This window comes from Equus przewalskii, chromosome 9 (genome assembly GCF_037783145.1).
Source record: "Equus przewalskii isolate Varuska chromosome 9, EquPr2, whole genome shotgun sequence".
Classification (NCBI taxonomy): domain Eukaryota; kingdom Metazoa; phylum Chordata; class Mammalia; order Perissodactyla; family Equidae; genus Equus; species Equus przewalskii.
Window position 1 is genome coordinate 26,557,134 of NC_091839.1, and position 21,101 is coordinate 26,578,234.

At 41.4% G+C, this 21,101-nt stretch overlaps 1 protein-coding gene across 3 annotated transcripts; it reads right to left on the reverse strand.

Annotated features, from left to right (window-relative positions):
- Window positions 1–1,640: 1,640 nt before the first annotated feature.
- On the reverse strand, window positions 1,641–19,366 carry LOC103563468 (zinc finger protein 211-like). Of its 3 annotated transcripts, none has more exons than XM_008538858.2 (5): window positions 19,061–19,366; window positions 18,440–18,478; window positions 17,675–17,801; window positions 6,032–6,154; window positions 1,641–5,378 (listed from the first exon to the last, which is right to left on the reverse strand). In XM_008538858.2, the coding sequence occupies exons 1-5, from the start codon at window positions 19,091–19,093 to the stop codon at window positions 3,913–3,915; spliced, it is 1,788 nt and encodes a 595-aa protein (XP_008537080.1). In that variant the 5' UTR covers window positions 19,094–19,366; the 3' UTR covers window positions 1,641–3,912. The 3 variants fall into 3 exon arrangements, with proteins under 3 accessions (XP_008537080.1, XP_070414891.1, XP_008537082.1); XM_070558790.1 differs by having other exon boundaries at window positions 18,440–18,548; XM_008538860.2 differs by lacking the exon at window positions 18,440–18,478.
- Between the last annotated feature and the right edge of the window lie 1,735 nt (window positions 19,367–21,101).

Sequence of the window (21,101 nt, forward strand, 5' to 3'; positions counted from 1 at the left end):
GAATTTTGCTGACAAATTCCTTTCATTTATATTTCATGTTGAAATTTACCTGGAAATTTTCATTCAAGTGCATGAGGATAAATTTAACGCCAACCCTCTCAGCCCCTGCTGGATGTCTACGGACAGCTGTGTGACTAGCTGGTGAGACCTGCACTTTGAGATCCAGCCCTAAATCTGTGGCAAGGAGACAGTAGGTGGCTATTTTCTTCTCCAAAACATTAGCGCTAATTGTACGTTTTATTACAGAACATACCAAATAAAGGCAACTGAAATATGATAGATATTTCAACAAATTCTAATTTACATGCAGTGGGAAACTTTATAAATTAGGGGCTAAGAACTGCTCCTCCGTCAAATATGGGTGAATGAAAACGTCTAGAGTTGTAACATTTTAAACTATAAATATGCTCCCTTGGAATGTTTTCAAATTTATTGAAATGTTCCATTTTTTTTTTCTGGTGAGGAAGATTAGCCCTGAGCTAACATGTGTGCCCATCTTTCTCTATTTTTTGTACGTGAGACACCACCACAGCATGGCTTGATAAGCAGTGCACAGATCTGCACCTGTCAACCCTGAGCCGCCAAAGCAGAGCACACAAACTTAACCACTACACTACTGGGCCAGCCCCTCCAATCACTTTATAGAACCCCAAACTGTGAATGTTGGATTGCTTATGACTTTTCTGTCAAGAACAAAGATACAAACTTCCAGAGAGTTCATAATGAAAACAGGCTTTGACTCCAAAACAAAATGTTGGGAAACTGCATCTCAACTGTTAATTTAATTCACATTCTTTCTGATGCTTTGTGAGACAAATATCTTAAAAGTTTAATTTGCTTCAAGAACTGCATGTATGTCAACTATCTTGCTTGCTTTTTATTTCTCGAACAATTGAAGTATTCAACTGAATTACTGCCAATTTACAGAATATCTTTTGTCCTCAATGAAATTTTTGGCCTCAGGGGTTTAAGTGTGTATCAAAACATCAAAATACATCTTACATTTATGTGCAGTTTACATATTAATTTTACCGATTACATAAATATTAAAAACTTGTCACTTCCTAATCATTTTATTATGTTTTGTTATCACCTCCATGTTCTCGAGGTTATTTGCAGCCATTGAATCATTAAGGTGGAAACAGAATGACGTGCCTCTGGCAAGTCTTCCCAAGTCCGTGTTCAGTGACATCATGTAACTGGCCATGTGGGAGTATTTACACCAGGGAAATTGGAAAACACTAAAGCAGAACCAAGATTTAACTAATTATATTATTGGAAGTCTAAACTTGAGAATATGTGAATAATGCAGATTATACTTAAAAGTGTATGTGGTCATAATACAAAAAAGAGGAACAAAAATGAGTTTATTTGTTAATAAAAAGGGAAAAAGCCACAATTCATATTAAAAAATAGGTAAAAGATATGAACAGACATTCTACTGAAGATACACAGATGGCAAAAAAACACATGAAAAAATGCTCAATATGATGAATCGTTAGGGAAATGCAACTAATACTAGTTGCTTATTAAAAGGCTAATTTCAAATGACTGAGCATACCAAGTATTTCCAAGGATGTGGGATAACTGGAAGACACACATACCCCGGTGGGTATGCGAAAGTGAACAACCATTCTAGATAACAGTTTAGATGTTTATTAATAACTTAAACATTCACCTATTCTATGACTCAGGCATTGTACTTTGGGTTACTAACACAAGAGAAGTGAAACATACATACACAAAGAGTATCATAGGCAAATGTTTCAGCAGCTCCATTTTCAACAGTCAAAACTGGAAGTAACCCAAATGCCCATAAACAGATGAATGGACAAACAAATGGAATATCCATGGCAAGATACTACTCATGATAAAAAGAATGAACTACTCAAATAAGCATCATTGAAGAATTTCAAAATAATTAAGAACCATGAATGAAATGAGAAAAAAATAAACACTTTATGAATCAAATCATATAAAATTCTAGAAAATACAAATTCATCTATTATAAATAAAGGTAAATCAATGGTTGCTTAAAGGCCTGGGGATGGCAAGGACAGATTATAAATATCATGAGGTAAATTAGGGGTGATGGACATGTTCATTATCATGATTAGGATGAGGTTTCATGGGCTTATATATGTATGTCAAAATTAAATTGTACACTTCAAATAGGTGCAGTATATTGCATGTCAACTATACCTGAAAAAAGCTTTATAAAATGGTTCAAAAGAAAAATGTAGATCTCATACTCTTTTCAGAAAATCAGGTTTGGCAATCCTATATTGACTCTCTTTCCTGATGACCTTGGAGGAGCAGCCTTGCCTTACTGGTAGCAAATATCGATGAACAACGAAGTTTGTTTCCACCTGGGTCAACAGGAATGCTGGCTAGGTCACAGAGCCACATCACTGGACTAAGGGATCTCAATTCAATCTATGCTTGTTTTCCTGCCTGTGTAGCAATGGCCTTCTGGTGAATACCCCAGAAAGGCTAAGGGGATCCACAAAACCAGCAGCTTTATTTTCTCTGACAATGATCTCAACTACAAAACATACACATGCCTGGAGGTCCTGAGAATTTCTGTGCACACTGATCCTTCACAGTCACAGTCACTGGGGTATTTGTTGATGTAATTTTAGAAGGGGCACATTCCATTTAATTCAGTCTCCTTCACTCCAGTGTTAGTATACCAGTTATGGTTCCCCCAGGGCCCTGTAGTCTTACAATGACCCTAGCCTAGTGAATTCTGGGTATGAGGACACATGGCTCCTTGCAGGATCTTGGGCAGAGATTCTTGTGAGAGATTCCCCTAGACACGCTGAGCATTATGTGATGGCCATCATAAACAAGAAAAGCAATTCATATTGTTCCAAGAAGCATTGGAGGTTGTCACAACTTCCTTACTCCTCAGGGTATTCTCTGAGCTCACAAAAAATCCTGACACCCAGTCCACAAATTAGGACTACAAAGCCCTAGAGTCTTTCCTAGGAGATCTTGAGAAATAATGTAAATAAGGCCAAAATTGAAAAGAGAGGTATATGGGGCCGGCCCCGTGGCCAAGTGAAGTTTGCGCACTCTGCTTCGGCGGCTCAGGGTTTTGCCAGTTCAAATCCTGGGCACAGAGATGGCACTGCTCATCAGGCCATGCTGAGGCAGCGTCCCACATGCCACAACCAGAAGGACCCACAACTAAAAATATACACCTATGTACCATGGGGCTTTGGGGAGAAAAAGGAAAAAAATAAAAAATCTTTAAAACAAAAAAAAAAAGGAAAGAGAGGTATATTCTTCCATCATACTGTTGTCTCTGAGACACACAAAGCACTGGACCCCCACAAAAGCTCTTCACTACTTAATGCTGGCCGAGCCCAAGTGTTCAAATCACCTCACACAGGGAACAGAACCCCAAGATGAAAGGTGGCTTAAACAATGCCTTTATTATTGCAAAAAACAAAGCAGTAAGAGTCAGGCAACACCCAGGTTGGTGACTTAGAGGTTGGGAAAACCCAAGAGAAGTGTCACATGAAACAGACATTTCTTGAAAATATAAACTCCAACAAGTCACCAGCAGAATTCAGCATTTCCTCCAACAAATTAGGAGGGGATAGAGGCCAGCTTCCCCGAACATACTGGTGTGGTACCCAATGCACACTGTGTGGACCTGCCAGGTGGCAGAGGTGGAATGAATTCTGTCACAGAAACTGGCAGTGACATAAATCTGGCAAGGGCCCTGGGCAGGTTAGAAAGTCTAACACAGCTCTTTAAAGATTCCCACATAACTGGAACTTAAGGAGAATCTGCCCGCTGTGGATTTTCAGATGTACTGGCTTTAATTAAGGTAAATGGCACCCTCCTAAGTTCTCTCTTCCAGTGTAATTATACTAAAAGGAAATTGCACGTCCTCTACATCTAAGGCTTTTCTCCAGCATGAAGTCTCTGGTGTTGAATGAGGTCAGATTTGCAGCTATAGGATTTCCCACATTCACTGCATTCATAGGGCCTTTTTCCAGTGTGAACTCTCTGGTGTTGAATGAGGCTGGAGCTTTGGCTAAAGGATTTTCCACATTCCCGACACTCATAAGGCCTTTCACCAGTGTGAACTCTCAGGTGTTTAACAAGGTTAGATTTGCAGCTAAAAGATTTCCCACATTCACTGCACTCAATAGGTCTTTCTCCAGTGTGAACTCTCCAGTGGTTCTTGAGGTTAGAGCTATGGCTAAAAGATTTGCCACATTCTTCACACTCATAAGGCCTTTCTCCCGTATGGACTTTCCGATGTGAACTGAAGCTAGAGCTTTGCTTAAAGGATTTCCCACATTTACTGCACTCATAAGGCCTTTCTCCAGTATGTAGTCTCCTGTGGTGAATGAGGCTGGAGCTTCGACTAAAGGATTTCCCACATTCATTGCAATGATGAGGCCTTTCGCCAGTGTGAACTCTCCGGTGGTAAATGAGGCTAAAGTTTTGGCTGAAGGATTTTCCACATTCGCTGCACTCATAAGGCCTTTCTCCAGTGTGAACTCTCTGATGTTGAATGAGGTTGGACCTTTGGCTAAATGATTTTCCACATTCCCTGCATGCATAAGGCTTTTCTCCAGTGTGAACTTTCCTATGGCTATTGAGGCTGTAGCTTTGGCTAAAAGATTTCCCACATTCACTACACTCATAAGGCCTTTCTCCAGTGTGAACTCTCCGATGTATAATGAAGCTGGAGTAGTAAGTAAAGAATTTTCCACATTCACTGCACTCATACGGTCTTTCCCCACTGTGAACTTTCTGGTGCTGAATGAGGTTACACCTTCGGGTACAGGCCTTTCCACATTTGCCGCACTCATAAAGCCCATCTCCAGCAAGGACTCTCTGGTCCTGAACAAGTGTGTCCGTGCAGCTGAAGGCTGTCTTGCATTCTCCCCAGTTGTGATGACTTTTTCGACTGCGAAACACAGCCTCACACTCACTACTGTTTGGCTTCTCCCCAGTGTGAGTGAGATACTGACGGATAAATTCCATGCTGGCTAAAAAGTCCTTCCCAATCTCCTCACATGTAAGGGACTTCCCTGATGCAGGGACTGTGCAGTCCTTCATAAACGAGGCTCTGTCCACATAACTTCTGAAGGGTTTCTCTATAATGTGCTGCCCCTGTTGAAGGTTGGCACTGAGATAGAATTGTTTCTGACATGTGTATGTTTCCTGCCCAAGATATGTTCCCTGGTGCTCAGCCAAGGGCAAAACGTCTCTCAAGATCAGGCCACCCATCTCAAAGGGCTGGGACTTCTGGGGAGATGAACCTGCCCTAAGAGTCCCGACCTGTGACTCTCCTTGTACAGAAAGGCTCTGTTCAGAAGGTGCATCTCCATCTTCAACTACACAACAACCTGAAAGCAAAGAAGTGACAGTGAAGTACACATTGAATTTATTGGGAGGGGGCAAAACCATCACAAATGCACATGTGATACATTCAGGAACCAGTCCATGGGACTGCTTTCAGTAAAAGGGAGCTGAGGTCTGACTGAGGAAGCAGCTGTTATGCACTACTAGGGCCCCTAAGGTCACAGGACTGGACAGGCCTATCAGGCACAGGACACAAGGCAAGGGCAAGGCCCAGAGTGAAAGGCACATTATTCTTCTGTCAATGGCTTTTAGCGGCATTACGTGTGCTGGTGCCATGTGATGCTGTGCAGAGGTCTATGTCCAGCCCCAGGAAAACCTGACTGGCACAAAGTAACTGGTGTTCAAGGATTATTAAAACACACGGGCACAATTCAGGACACAACATTGTTGGAAAGTACTGTGGAGGGAGCAGTGTGAGAGTGAGATAAGCAGTCCAGAGAATGCGGATTAGCCCTGAGCTGGAGTCTGAATAAAAATGACTAGTAGAAAGGACAAGTTGGCACAGTGTCAAGAATGGAGAGGGAAGGTAGAAGTGAGATGTGGCCACTGGCAATGGCATCAAAACACAAGCAGGACAAGTTCGTGGGATGATGTGAACATAGCCCTGACATAACATCTTCCCCTAATTGCCATTCACCTGGGTCACGCCCCCTGTGAGCCCATCTTGCTGAGACTGGAGTCATGTCCATCCCGTGAAGCACAGAGGAGTCTTCCTCTATCCCCAGCTGAGCAACTGCATGGGGCCTGGAGGATCCAAATCCTAAGGGAGAAACAGGACAGGTCAGTGGCCAGTACTGGACCAGAACAACTCAGCACACAACAGATCACAGGATACATACTTAAATAGTATACTAAGTACCTCCAGGCACAGCTAGAGGGAAGATGGCAGAGAAGCAAACACCAGGAATCTGTCTCTCCACCTGGACAACACTGCCCAGGAAGAATCAATCTGATACAACTATTTTGCAACTCTTGAGTCTATTGAAGGCTTGCAACATGCTAAACTGATTTAATTCTGGTCAACTTCAGCTCTTAGCATGGTACCAGTTATCCATCTGCCAACTCCCCCAATTCCCTAACTCTGAGGCCTAGGGCAGGCAGCTATACACATGTTCCTGGAGCAGAATGCAGGAGCCAGGTGGGCAATAGAACTCTGTTGTATAAATATCAGGGATCTGTTCTGACTTCACATGATTTAAAGGGCAGGCATCTATTCCTCCACCCCCCTCCCTTGATTTTCCTTTTATTCCCCTTTTGGGAAGCAGAAATTCAAGGACTTGGACACTCAACATCAATCACATATACAGAGGAATTTAGAAAGTCACTGTGCACATCCAGAGAAAGGTACAGGCTCAAAAACACCTGAGAAGACCTTAAGTTTACACCTCACGCTAATCTCCAGCACAGAGACACCCTACAATCATTAAACAAACAAATTAGCCACAATAAAACCCAAGAGCAAACCCTAAGAAGGGGCGAGGATTGGATTTCTAGAGTTACTACATCATAAGATACAAACGTCCAGTTTTCAACCAAAAATCACACAACATATGGAACAACAGGAAAGTATGGCCCATTCTAAGGAAACACTCAAATCAAGAGAAACTGCTGAGTGACATCAGCATGAAGGTGGAGTGAGTGGTTCCCTTTGTCTCTCCCCTCTAAGTTACAACTAAATGGACATTCATTAACCAACAGAGGATTCCCTACACAGCACAACAGGATGCCTGAGAGATTCACACAGCCATACATCTGAAGGTGGGTGGACTGGATCCCTGTGAAGCGGTGGAACTGGGTGAGCAGACCCCTCACCCTCTGCAGGGGCAGTCATCCAGGTCACAGGTCCTCACACAGTGGCCAGCATGATTGTAAGAGGAGGTGGAAGCAGCCCAGACTGGATGTGAATGTTTTTGGAGTGGTGGCCAGGCCCGCAGGATTACCCACTGTGCCATGGCAGCCCCACCCACAGGAATGCTCCCGGCAGAATGACAGCTCAGCCCTCACAAGGGAGCCCCACCTACCAAGCACAGCAGCTCAGCCAAGCTACCTGCAAGGGCAGAGCCATCCCTCATGCTAAAGAAAGTGCCCTTCTCCTCCCACCTAGTGCAGTAGCTCGGCCAGTCGCCTGCTCAGTGCAGCAGTCCCACTCACACAAGAATGACCTGCCAGGGGAGCACAAAGGCTCCACGAGTGCATGCATGCATGAGTGCATGCATGACCCATCAAGCAGCTGTAGCCAGGCTGCACAAACGCAGAGTGGCCCTACTGGCACACCTTCCATCTGATGGGGCAGGATCAGAAACACAGCTCCTGCTGCCCCTACTGGTGGCAGGTGGAATCTGCGACCTGACACTATCACAAATGTGCCAGCAAAGGATCAATTCATCAAACAGTATGAAGAACTACATTAACACTTCAGAGCAGAAAGAAAATGACAAATCTCCGGAAACCACCCTGAACTCACAGAAATTTACAATCTAAATAACAGAGAATTCAAAATAGTTGTAGTAAAGAAACTCAGCAAGTTATAAGAAAACTCAGAAAAACAGTTCAAAGAGGTCCTGAATAAAATTAATGAGAAGGAATACTTCACCAAAGACACTGAAGTTTAAAAAAAAAAAAAACCAAAGAGAAGAACACATTTCATAAAAAAAATAATACAGAAACCATAAAAAAGGAGCTGACATCACGGAGGAAATAATTAATGATTTAGAGGTTAGAAATACAGAAATGCTTCAGGTGGAGGAGACAGAACTGAGATTTTTAAGAAATGAAGAAATTATTTGAGGAATATCCGACTCATCAGGAAAAGCAACATAAGGACTATAGGTATTCCAGACAGAGAAGTGAGGGAGAAAGGAGTAGAGAACTTATTCAAAGAAATAATAGCTGAGAACTTCCCAAACCTGGGGAAAGAACTGGACTTACAACTACATGAAGCAAATAGAACTCTTAATTACAACAATGCAAAATGACCTCCTCCAAGACATAAACTATTAAAACTGGCAAAAGTCTATGACAAAGAAAAAACATTAAGGGCAGCAAGACAGAAGAAAACAACCTGCAACGGAACTCCTATCAGGCTTTCAGCCAATTTCTCAGCAGAAACCCTACAAGCTAGGAGAGAATGGAATGATATATTCAAAACACTGAAAGACAAAAACGCTCAGCCAAGAATACCCTATCCAGTGAAACTACCCTTCAGGTATGATGGAGAAATAAAAGCTTTCCCAGATAAACAACAGCTGAGGGAATTAATCACCACTAGGCTTGCCTCAAAAGAAATGTTGAAAGGAGCCCTCTCATCTGAAAAAACCAGATTTATAAAACTGTGAGCAAGGAGACAGACAGAACCAACAAATTGCAGCTCTATATCAGAATACGTTAGTAAACAATAAATTATAAAAGATAAAGGGAAGGAAAGTATCAAAAATAATTATAAACACTTCAATTTAGTCTCAAACACACAACACATAAAAAAGAATAATTTGTGTCAACAATAACTCAGAAGGGGAAGAAGAAAAGGATGGGACCTGCTTCGGCTAATGGAGTCAACAGGCTATCAGGAAATGGACTATCTTATCTTTGAGATCTTTTATACAAACCTCATGGTACCACTTAACAAAAAATCACAACAGAGCCACAAATCATAAATAAAGAGAAAATTGAGAAAACCATCAGTGAAAACCACCAAACTGAAATGGCAGTCAGAAATACCAGGAAAAGGAAACAACAGAAATATAAAACAACTGGAAAACAAGTGACAAAATGTCGGTATTAAGCCCTCATACAACAATAATCACTTTTAATGTAAATGGATAGAGTTATCCAATCAAAAGACACAGAATGGCTGGAAGGATTAAAAAACAAGACCCAACAATATGCTGCCTCCACCAAAGACATCTCAGCTCTAAGGACAAACACAGACTCAGAGTGAAGGGATGGAAAATGATACTCCAAGCAAATGGCAAGCAAAGAAAGCAGGTGTTGCCATACTTACATCAGACAAAGAAGACTTCAAGATAAAAAAGGACAATGAGAGACAAAGAAAATCAATATATAATGATAAAAGGGACATTCCACCAAGAGGACATAATATATACAAATATATATGCACCTAACACAGGAGCACCAAAGTACGAAAAGCAACTATTAATGTACCTAATGGGAGAAACTGACAAGCAACACAATAATAGTAAGGGACCTCAACACCCCACTTACATCAATGGATGGGTCATTCAGACAGAAAGTCAACAAGGAAACAGTGGCCTTAAGTGAAATACCAAACTAGATGGACTTAGAAATATGTAGAACATTCCATCCCAAATCAACAGAATACACCTTCTTCTCAAGTGCACATGGAACATTCTCAAAGACAGACCATATGCTGGGAAACAAGGCAAGCCTCAAAAATTTAAGAAGGCTGAAATCATATCAAGCATCTTTTTTGATCACAATGCTAAGAAACTAGAAGTCAGCTACAAGAAAAAGGCAGGGAGGGGCCAGCCCGGTGGCAGCCCAGGGTTCGCTGGTTCGGATCCCAGGTGTGGACTTAGCACCACTTGGCAAAAGCCATGCTATGGTAGGTGTCCATATATAAAGTAGAGGAAGATGGGCATGGATGTTAGCTCAGGGCCAGTCTTCCTCAGCAAAAAGAGGATTGGCAGCAGTTAGCTCAGGGCTAATCTTCCTAAAAAAAAAGAAAAGAAAAGAAAAAGGCAGGGAAAGTCACAAATATGAGGAAACTAAACAACATGCTACTGAACAACCACTGGATCAATGAAGAAACAAAGAAGAAATAAAAAAATACCCAAAGACAAATGAAAACGAAAACACAACATACCAACTTTTATGGGATGCAGCAAAAACAGTCCTAAGAGGGAAATTTATAGCAATACAGGTCTACCTCAACAAACAAGAAAAATTTCCACTAGGTAATCTTAAACCACACCTAACAGAACTAGAAAAGAACAAGGCCCAAAGTCAGAAGGAAGGAAATAATAAAATCTAGAGCAGAAATAAATGAAATAACGACTAAAAAACAATAGAAAGGATCAATGAAACTAAGCTGGTTCTTGGAGAAGACAACAAAATTGGCAAACCCTTAGCCAGACTCGCTAAGAAAAAAAGTCAGACGGGGGCTGGCCCCGTGGCCGAGTGGTTAAGTGTGCGCGCTCCGCTGCAGGCGGCCCACTGTTTCGTTGGTTAGAATCCTGGGCACAGACATGGCACTGCTCATCAAACCATGCTGAGGCAGCGTCCCACATGCTACAACTAGAAGGACCCACAATGAAGAATACACAACTATGTACTGGGGGGCTTTGGGGAGAAAAAGGAAAAAAAAAAAGAAAAAGAAAAAAAGTCAGACGGCTCAAATAAATACCAGCCTAATGGATAACGTAGAAGAGATGGATAAATTTTTAGACTCATACAACCTTCCAAAACTGAATCAAGAAGAAATAGGGAATGTGAACAGATCAATCACAAATAAAGAGATTGAAACAGTAACCAAAAACCTACCAAAAAACAAAAGTCCAGGACCAGATGGCTCTCTGGAGAATTCTACCAAACACTCAAAGATTTAATACTTGTCCTTCTCAAATTATTCCAAAATATTAAAGAATATGGAACCTTCCTAACTCATGCTATAAGGCCAACATTACACTAATACCAAAATCACACAAGGCACAACACAAAGAAGGAAAATTACAGGCCCACACCACTGATGAACACAGAAGCAAAAAACCTGAACAAAATATTGGCAAATCAAATACAGCAATACATTAAAAAGATCATACACCATGATCAAGTGGGATTTATACCAGGGAGACAGGGATGGTTCAACATCTGCAAGTCAATGTGATACACTACATTAACAAAATAAGTAATAAAAATCACATAATCATCCCAAATAGATGCAGAGAAAGCATTTGACAAGATCCAACATCCATTTATGATAAAAACTCTCAATAAAATGGGTATAGAAGAAAAGTACCTCAACATATTAAAGGTCATACATGACAAACCCACAGCCAACATCACACTCAGAGAAAAACTGAAAGCCATTCCTCTGAGAACAGGAACAAGACCAAGGTGTCCACTCTTGCCACTACTATTCAACATAGTACTGGAGGTTTTGGCCAGAGCAATTAGGCAAGAAAAAGAAAATAAAAGGTATCCAAATTGGAAAGGAAGAAGTAATACTCTCGCTGTTTGCAGATGACATGATTCTACATATGGAAAACTCTAAAGAATCCACCAGAAAGCTATTAGAAATAATCAAGAACTACAGCAAAGTTCCAGGGTACAGTATCAACTTACAAAATTCAGTTGCATTTCTATACACTAATAATGAATTAGCAGAAAGAGAAGTCAAGAATACAATCCCATTTACAATCGCAACAAAAAGAATAAAGTATCTAGGAATAAATGTAACCAAGGATTTGAAAGATCTATACACTGAAAACTGTAAGACACACAACTGAAAGAAACTGAGGACGACATAAAGAAATGGAAAGACAGCCCACGCTCATGGATTGGAAGAATAAACATAGTTAAAATGTCCATACTACCTAAAGCAATCTACAGGGTCAATGCAATCCCAGTCAGAATCCCAGTGATATTCTTCATGGAAATAGAACAAAGAATCCTGAAATTTGTATGGAACAAGAAAAGACTCCAAATAGCCAAAGCAATCCTGAGAAAAAGGAACAAAGCTGGAGGCATCACAATCCCTGACTTCAAAATACACTACAAAGCTATAGTAACCAAAACAATATGGTTCTGGCACAAAAACAGACACACAGATCAATGAAACAGAATTGAAAGCCCAGAAATAAAACCATACATTCATGGATAGCTAATCTTTGACAAATGAGTCAAGACTATACAATGGAGAAAGAAAAGTGTCTTCAATAAATAAAGTTGGGAAAACTGGACAGCCACATGCAAAAGGATGAAAGTAGACCATTATCTTACACCATACACAAAAATTGACTGAAAATGATCAAAGACTTGAAGGCAAGACCTGAAACCATAAAACTCCTAGAAGAAAATGAGGCAGTATACTCTTTTACATCAGTCTCAGCAGAATCTTTTTGAATATCAAGTCTACCTAGGAATGGGAAACAAGTGAAAAAATAAACAAAGGGGATCATATCAGACTAAAAAATTTCTGTAAGGCAAAGGACATCATGAACAAAACGAAAAGACAACCCAATTGGGAGAAAATATTTACAAATCATACATCCGACAAGGGGTTAATCGCCAAAATATATGAAGAACTCATATAACTCAATAACAAAAAGACTAACAACCTGACCAAAAAATGGGCAGAGCAGGGAGGCCCAGTGGCATAGTGGCTAAATTTGCGTGCTCTGCTTTCACAGCCCATGGTTTGCAGGTTCAGATCCTGGGCACAGACCTAGCAAAGCTCATCAAGCCACACTGTGGCGGTATCCCACATAAAATAGAGGAGGATTGGCACAGATGTTGGGTCAGTGACAGTCTTCCTCAAACAAAATGAGGAGGATTGTCCAGTTTTCAGCTAAGGGCCAATCTTCCTCACCAAAAAAAAGGGGGGGGGGGGCTGGAATTAAGGCAACATAGATAAACAAACGCCGAGGAAATTCCTTACTACTAGATATGTCCTGCAAGAAATACTAAAGGGGGTCCTTCAGGTTGAAATGAAAGGACACTAGATGGTAACCTAAAGCCATTTAAAGAAATAAAGATCTTTGATAAAGTTAAATACATCCACAATTATAAAAGCTGGTTTTATTGTAACTTGAACCTATAATGCCACTATTTGTTTTCTACGTTATTTAAGAGAGTAATACTTGGAAAACAATTATTAGTCTAAGTTTTTGGACACACAACATATAAAGATGTAATTCTGTGACATCAATAACTGGGAGGCGGTGATGAAGCTGTATAGAAGCAGAGTTTTTTAAAAAAAAAATTGAAGTGAAGTTTGTATAAATTTAAATTAGGTATTACAATTTTAATATGTTACATGTAATCCCCATGGTAACTACAAAAAAAATAGCTACAGAAAGTACATAAAGGAAACAACAAAAGAATTAAAACATTTCCCTACAAAACCCCAACTGAACAAAAAAGACAATAATGCAGGAATTAAGGGACAAAAAAGCTATAAGGCATATAGAAAACAAACAGCAAAATGACAGAAGTCCCTCCTCATCAATGATTACTCTAAATGTAAATGGATTAAATTCTCCAAGCAAAAGACAAAGACTAGCAGAATGGATAAAATATGATGCAACTATATGCCATCTACAAGACACATACTTAAGACCGAAAGACACAAAGAAATTGAAAGCAAAAGTTTGGGAAAACAGATTCCGTGCAAATAGTAACGCAAAGAGAGCAGGGATGGCTATACTAATATCCAGACGATAGAGACTTTGCATCAAAAAAGTTTTTAAGAGACAAATAAGGATATTATATATAAATAAAAGATTCAATATACAAGATATAAAAATTATAAACATTTATGCTCCCAATAAGAGACCAGCAAAATATATGAAGCAAAAATTAACAGAACTGAAAGGAGAAACAGACAGTTCTACATTAATAGTTGGAGACATCAATACCCCACTCTCAATTATAGATAGAATAAACACATAGAAGGAAGTAGAGGAACTGAACAACACAATAAACTAACTAGATCCAATAAGTATATACAGAACACCCTACCCAACAACGACAGAAAACACATTCCTCTCAGGTGCACATGGGACATTTTCTAGGATAAGCATATGTTAGGCCACAAATAAGCCTTATTAGATTTAAAGATAGAGACATCACACAAAGTATCTTTCCACAATGGGAGGAAGTTAGGAATCAAAAACTGAAGGAAAACTGGAAAAGTCACAAATGTGGAAATTAAACAACCAATGGATCAAAGAAGAACTATAAGGGAAATTAGAAAATACTTAGAGATAAATGAAAACGAAACACAGTATACAATTGTGTGATGCAGCAAAAGCAGTGCTAAGGGGGAAATTTATAACTATAAACACTTACATTAAAAAAGGAGAAAAGTCTCAAGTCAACAGCCTAACTTTACAATATAAGGAACTACAAAAAGAACAAACTAAATCCAAAGCTAACAGAAAAAAAGGAATAATCAAGATCAGATCTGAGATAAATAGAGAAGAGAGAAACAATAGAGAAAAATCAACAAAACCAAAAGTTGGTTCTTTAAAAAGACTACCAAAATTGGCAAACCTTTACCTTAGATTGACTAAAAATAAAATTAGAAGATTCAAAATACTAAAATGAAAGTGGGGACATTACTGCCAACTCCACTGAAATAAGAGAGATTATAAAAAGTACTAGTTATGGAGACTGAATCACTAATCAAAAACTCGACAAAGAAAAGCCCTGGACCTGTAGGCCTCACTAGTGAATTCTATCAACTATTTAATGAAGAACTATAACCTTTCCTTTTCAAACTCTTGCAAGAAAATGAACAGAGAACACTTCTACACTCAATCTATGAGGCCAGCATTACTCTGATATCAAAAACAGACAAAGACACTACAAGAAAAGAAAACTACAGATCAATATACTTGATGATCATTGATGCAAAAATGATCAACAAAATACTAGCAAACTGAATTCAGCATATTAAGACGATTATATACACCACAACCAACTGAGATTTATTCCCAGAATGCAAGGATGGTTCAATATACAATCAATCAATGTAATAATACCACATTAACAGAAGAGGAAAAAATCATATGATCATCTCAATAGATGCACAAAAAGCATGTGACAAAATTTAACACTTTTCATGATGAAAATACTCAACAAACTAGGAATAGAAAGAAACTACCTTAACATAATAAAAGCAAAAAATTAAAAATCAATGGCTAATACTCAATGGTGAAAGACTGAAAATTTTTCCTCCAAGATCAGGAACAAGAAAAGGATGCCAGCTTTCGCCACTACTATTCAACACCGTACTGGAAGTTCTAGACAGAGTAATTAGGCAAGAAAAAGAAACAGAAGGCATCCAAAAGGGAAAGGAAGAAGTAAAATGATCTCTGCCCATGAATACATTATACACAGAAAACCCTAAAGATTTCACAAAAAAACTGTTAGAATGAATGAATTCAGCAAAGTAACAGGATACAAATAGAACAAAAAGTCAGTTGTATTTCTATACACTGATAATGAACATTCTAAAAGGAAACAAAGAAAAACAACACACTTATAATAGTATGAAAAGAATACTCAGAAATTAACCAAAGAAGTAAACCACATGGGCACTAAAAATTACAAAACATTGCTAAAAAGTATTAAAGAGACATTAATAAATGGAAAGACATTTATATTCACGGACTGGAAGACTTAATATTGTTAAGATGTCAATACTACCCAAAGCCATTTACAGATTCAATGTAATCCTATCAAAATCCCAATGACATTTTTTGCAGTAATACACAAAATTCGACCTAAACTTCATATGGAATCTCAAGGGACACTGAATAGCTAAAATAATCCTGAAAAAGGCCAAAGTTGGAGGAGTCACACTTCTTAATTTCAGATCTTGCTGCAAAGCTACAGTAATCAAAACAGTGTGACACGGGCATAAAGACAGACATGTAGACCAAGGAATAGAATAAAGAGCCCGTATATACATGTGGTCAAATGATTTTCAACAAAGAGGCGAAGGCCATTCAATGGGGGAAGAACAGACTTTTAAAGACACGGTGCTGGGAAAACTGGATATTCACATGCATAAAAATGAAGTTGGACTCTTACCTTACACCATATATAAAAATTAACTCAAAATGGATCAAAAATCAAAACTCAAGAGCTATAACAATAAAATTCTTAAAAGGAAACATAAGAGGAAAAGCTTCCTGACATTGCATTCGGCAATGATTCCTTGGATACAACATCAAAGGCACAAGCAACAAAAGAAAAACAGGCAAACTGGACTTCATCACAATTAACAACTTTTGTATATCAAAAGACACTATAAAAATAGTAAAAAAAGCAACCCACAGAATGGGAGAAAATATTTGCAAATCACATATCTGAGAAGGGATTAATATCTAGAATATATAGACAACTAAAACTCAACAACAAAAAAACCAAACAACTTGATTCAAAAATGAGCAAAAGACTTGAACAGACCTTTCTCTAAAGAAGATATACAAATGGCCAATAAGTATACAAAAAGATGCTTAACACTACTAACCGTTAGAGAAGGGCAAATTAAAACCAAAATGAGACACAACTTCACACTCACAGGATGGCTATTAACAGAAAAACAGAAAACAAATGTTGGCAAGGACCGAGAAACTGGAACCTTTGTGCACTGCTGGTAGAACTATAAAACAGTGCAGCTGATGGGGAAAACAGTACGGTGGTTCCTCAAAGAATTAAAAATACAATTATCATATGATGCAGCAATTCCAGTTCTGGATATATAGCCAAAAGAATTAAAGTAGGGACACTAAAAGATATCTGTACGTACATGTTCCTAGCAGCACTACTTATAACAGCCAAACGGTGGAAGCAATCCAAGTGTCCATTGATGGATGAATGGACAAACAAAATGTGGTACGTACATACATACATCAGATTAAGTCTTAAAAAAGAAGGAAATTCCGACACACGCTACAACACAGACGAACCTTTAAGATATTATGCTAAGTGAAATAGCCAGACAGAAAGGGACAACTACCATGTGATTCTACTCATATGAGATATTTAGAGTAGTCAAATTCATAGATACAGAAAGTAGAACGGTGGTTGCCAGTGGACGGGGGGAGGTATTGTTTAATGGGTAGTTTCAGTATGCAAGATGAAAAACTTCTGTGGATGCATGATTCTGATAGTTGCACAACAATGAGAATGCACTAAATGCCACTTAGATACAGTAAATTTCTTAAGTATACTTTATCACAATTAGAAAAAAAGGGAAAAGAACCTTAGAGGAGCATCTTGCAAGAACAATCTGTGAAAGCAGTGACCATGTAGAATCCATTAGGCTGACCTCAAGACTACTGATCTCAAATCCTTCCCTGTGAGGCTTTTGGGGAAGCAGGCGTTGGTTGGGGTCATAAGGGAAGAGAAGTGGGGATGCACTCAGCACATCCCAGTAACCACAGCACCCACTCAGGGAAAGGAGAAAGAAGCAGTGCCCATGGTTCAGAGGCAAGAAAGACACAGCCGCCCCTGGGGAAAAGAGAAAGGCAGAGCCTTGTCCAGGGCACGGGGTGAGTGTGAGTCTTACCCAGAGAGGATGTAAGTGCAAAGTTCTCCATCATCACATCGTGGTACAGGCGTCTCTGAGCCTCATCAAGGAGATCCCATTCCTCCCAGGAGAAATATAGGGCCACGTCCTCAAAGGTTACACTTCCCTGCCAGAATAAAGACAGATGAAACCATTAACGGCCTCACTCTTGAAGACCCACAATCTATCTCACCATCCATCTACCCCATGTCCATCTTCCTCCCGAGATCCGCAAATAAGAGAAGATACCAGACCCTCATGCCATTGGTGTCTGCTCTCTCCTCACACTCCCATTAATCACTGTGTTCACTGTTTTCCACTCTGGAATCACATGGAGCCCATTAGGACCTAGATAAGATCACCTCCCTCCTGTGACCTAGAGCTTCCATGGCCTCCAGAATAGATGCCTAACTTCACTGGCAGTGGTTCCACGACTTACTTCTGCCTCCCTACCCCATCCCTGCAGTCTCTTCTCACCAGAAAGGAGACCTGGCCTTCCCTGAACCAGCTCAGCTTCACCTCCAAGCAGTTCCACATACTGACTCCTGTTCTTGTGATAAGCTTCCACACCTCTTTCCACTGATAGCCTGAAATGGGAACCCCAACACATAATCCCTGGACTACACTCAGGACCCTGAGCTTGGGGATTCTCCAAGGGTCACCAAACCCAAGGGCTGGGAGAGCAACACGTGAAGTCTCATGACACCACAATCTGCAGACAGTATGGGATGGGACCAGTGTGGGACTGGGACAACCTCCACTTACCCGTATAGGTTCCAAAAGCACTCCCGCAGCCATGGAAACCTGGGGAGAGGCAGGTCTTAGAGGGACGTGACATGGCGGTGCTCCATAGGCTCTGGCCTTCCCTCCACTCCTGGCAGGCACCAGAACAGGAACCCTCGGAGGGACCGTCTAACCCCTGTGCTACCCCTGTGCTGCCCCTGTGCTGCGATGAGCTGTGCGCTCTCGACCTCCCTCTGCCTCAACTTCCTCATCACCCTCTGCACTCTGTTCTTGAACTGAACAGACTTTAGGGGATTTTTCAAACCCGCACTCAGATCCTGTCTCTCTTTTGCTCAAAATTCTCCACGGCTCCCAAGGGCCTGAGAAGGACGGTGCAGCCCCTCAGCCTGCGACGGCAGCGGCGACTCTACCCAACTGTGCTTCCCTGAAGAAGCAACACGGACCCCAAGTTTCTCCCATGTTCCCGGCCCCGCCGCCCCCTCCGCCCCCTCCGCCCGGGACCCCCGTCCGCAGCCACAGGCCCCACGAGCGCCTCCCCGGCCCGGCCCCGGGGCCTGGGCTGCAGGCCCGGGAGCAGCGCCCGCCCGAGGGCTGGAGCTCGGGCTGCGCTGCGGGCGGGGCGGCCCGGAGCCGAGCGCTCACCTGAGCCGGCTCCCTCCGCGCGGCCGCCGCCATCGGCCTCGGGGGCGGAGCGGGGCCGGGAGCGGCGGGAGACGAGGCGCCGGGCGCGGCGCTCCCTGGCCCGGGCCTGGCGCGGGGCCCCGGGCGGCGTCGCCGAGCCTCAGAGCCGCCTGGGCCGCGGGGACGGTGCCTCCTCCCGCGCCTACTCGTCAGTCCCCTCAGCTCCGACCCGGCGCTTCGGCGCCAGAGCCCCTGACCGGGAAAACAGACCGGACGGCCGCTGGAAGGACCGCCACAACAAACGCTGGAGTCCCGCCTCAATGCTATTTGCCCTAGCGGAAATGCCCTCTTTCTGGAGTTTCATTGGATGATCGCCGCTGCCGCTCAACGCATAGCTTTCTGGGCAATGTAGTTCTCGCGGCCTAACAAGTCTGGAACCCGCGCAGAAAACTCTCAGAGACGATGGCTTAGCCGCTCCGGGGGCCACTGGGAAATGACCTCGCTATACTTGAAGTGCGGGGAAGGGGCTTCGCTCCTTCTTAAAGGGGCGGCAGTCCGAATTCTAGGGAGTCTTAATTGTTCAGACTCCCAGAAGCCGACTCTTGTGGACATCCCCTGATAGCTGGAAGCAAATAAACATTATCTTACTGCGCTTCAAGTGCATGCAGCAGGAAGGGTTAAATTCCTTTTTGTGAGCTTCAGTAGGTTTGTGACTACAGAACCAGGCAAAGAAAGGGTTACTGAGGGTCTGGTCAACAACTAACCTGGTCTGTCAAATGTCCTTCAGAAACGAAGAAAGGATGTGTTCTGTTTTTCAGAAGTTGCTGTCCCCTTTTGCATATATTGCTATCTTGCAGAGAAACTCAAACGGTTGCAGTAAGACCCCTGCAAAATGTTCCAGCACCATGCGTCCTAAGAAGTTAGCTTAAACTTATTAGCATCTTAAATTCCTCTTGTCTGGGAGCGTCCAAACAGCCATTTTTAGATCATGGGATGTATGTATTAGCATGTTTGCCTGGTACGCATCTGCTCTAAATGAATACAGTTATTACACAGTTGTTACAAATAAACCTGTTATCCTCTGCTCTCTTGTGTATAAAGTCTCCACTGCCTTGGGGAGACACTGGTTTGGGCACCATCCCGTGTTCTCCATTGCTTATGCAAGCAATAAACCTTTTCTTCACCTACTTCTACCTTGGTTCTGCTTTTCAGCTCCACATCCACCAAGACAAAACCACTGAGTTCAGTTATAGGTTTTTCTGGGGCAAGAAAAGACATCCTTCAGGACTATGATGAAGAAGATAGAGGATGAGATACTGGGCAGCTCTGAAGCAGATGAACAAGGCGGGATCTGGGCCTCTGGTCTCCACAGAAAACGTCTCTCCTGCCTGTATAGTCAGTGATTGTGGCCAACTCAGTGTGAAACACTGTCTTATCCATAAAACACAAAATTGTTTTGTCCGTATAACATAATTATAACCATTTTATACATGCGCATTCTTTTTCCTAATATGTGTGGAAAGCTTTTAATATATAAAATATCAAATTAACTATTGTTTACTAAGGAGTACTACACCATGTACATTTACCAAATGGAAAGTGAAAAGTCTCTGTTAATTCGACTCCTGGAGAAAATCAATGTTTGCAGCATGGTATCTTTTTAGGATTCTGTCTGCACATGGATGCATAAAGCTATGTTCCTGTTTTTTTGTTTGTTAGTGCCCTCCAGTCAATTCGTCTGCTGTATCAGCCAATGCTCCACTGCTATTCTTAGGGTTTTCATGGCCAATTTTTTGGAAGTGGGTGGCCAGGTCTTTCTTCCTACTCTGTCTCAGTCTGAAAGCTCCACTGAAACCTGTCCACTATGGGTGGCCCTGCTGGTATTTGAAATATAAGTAGCCTAGCTTTCAGCGTCACAGCAACAGGTAACCACCACAGTAAGACTTCCCATAGACTGGTGGTTTGGGTCCATGACCAGGAATGAACCTAGGCTGCAGTGATGAGAACACCAGATCTTAACCACTAGACCAGCACATGTATGTCCAGGCATTCATATATATAT

Coding starts and splice junctions, on each gene's coding strand:
- LOC103563468 (XM_008538858.2), bottom strand. CDS start 19,093: ATGGCGGCGGCCGCGCGGAGGGAGCCGGCTCAG. Junction 18,479..19,060: donor CGCGGAGGGAGCCGGCTCAG/GTGAGCGCTCGG, acceptor GCCTCTCCCCAG/GTTTCCATGGCTGCGGGAGT. Junction 17,802..18,439: donor TGCTTTTGGAACCTATACGG/GTAAGTGGAGGT, acceptor TTATTCTGGCAG/GGAAGTGTAACCTTTGAGGA.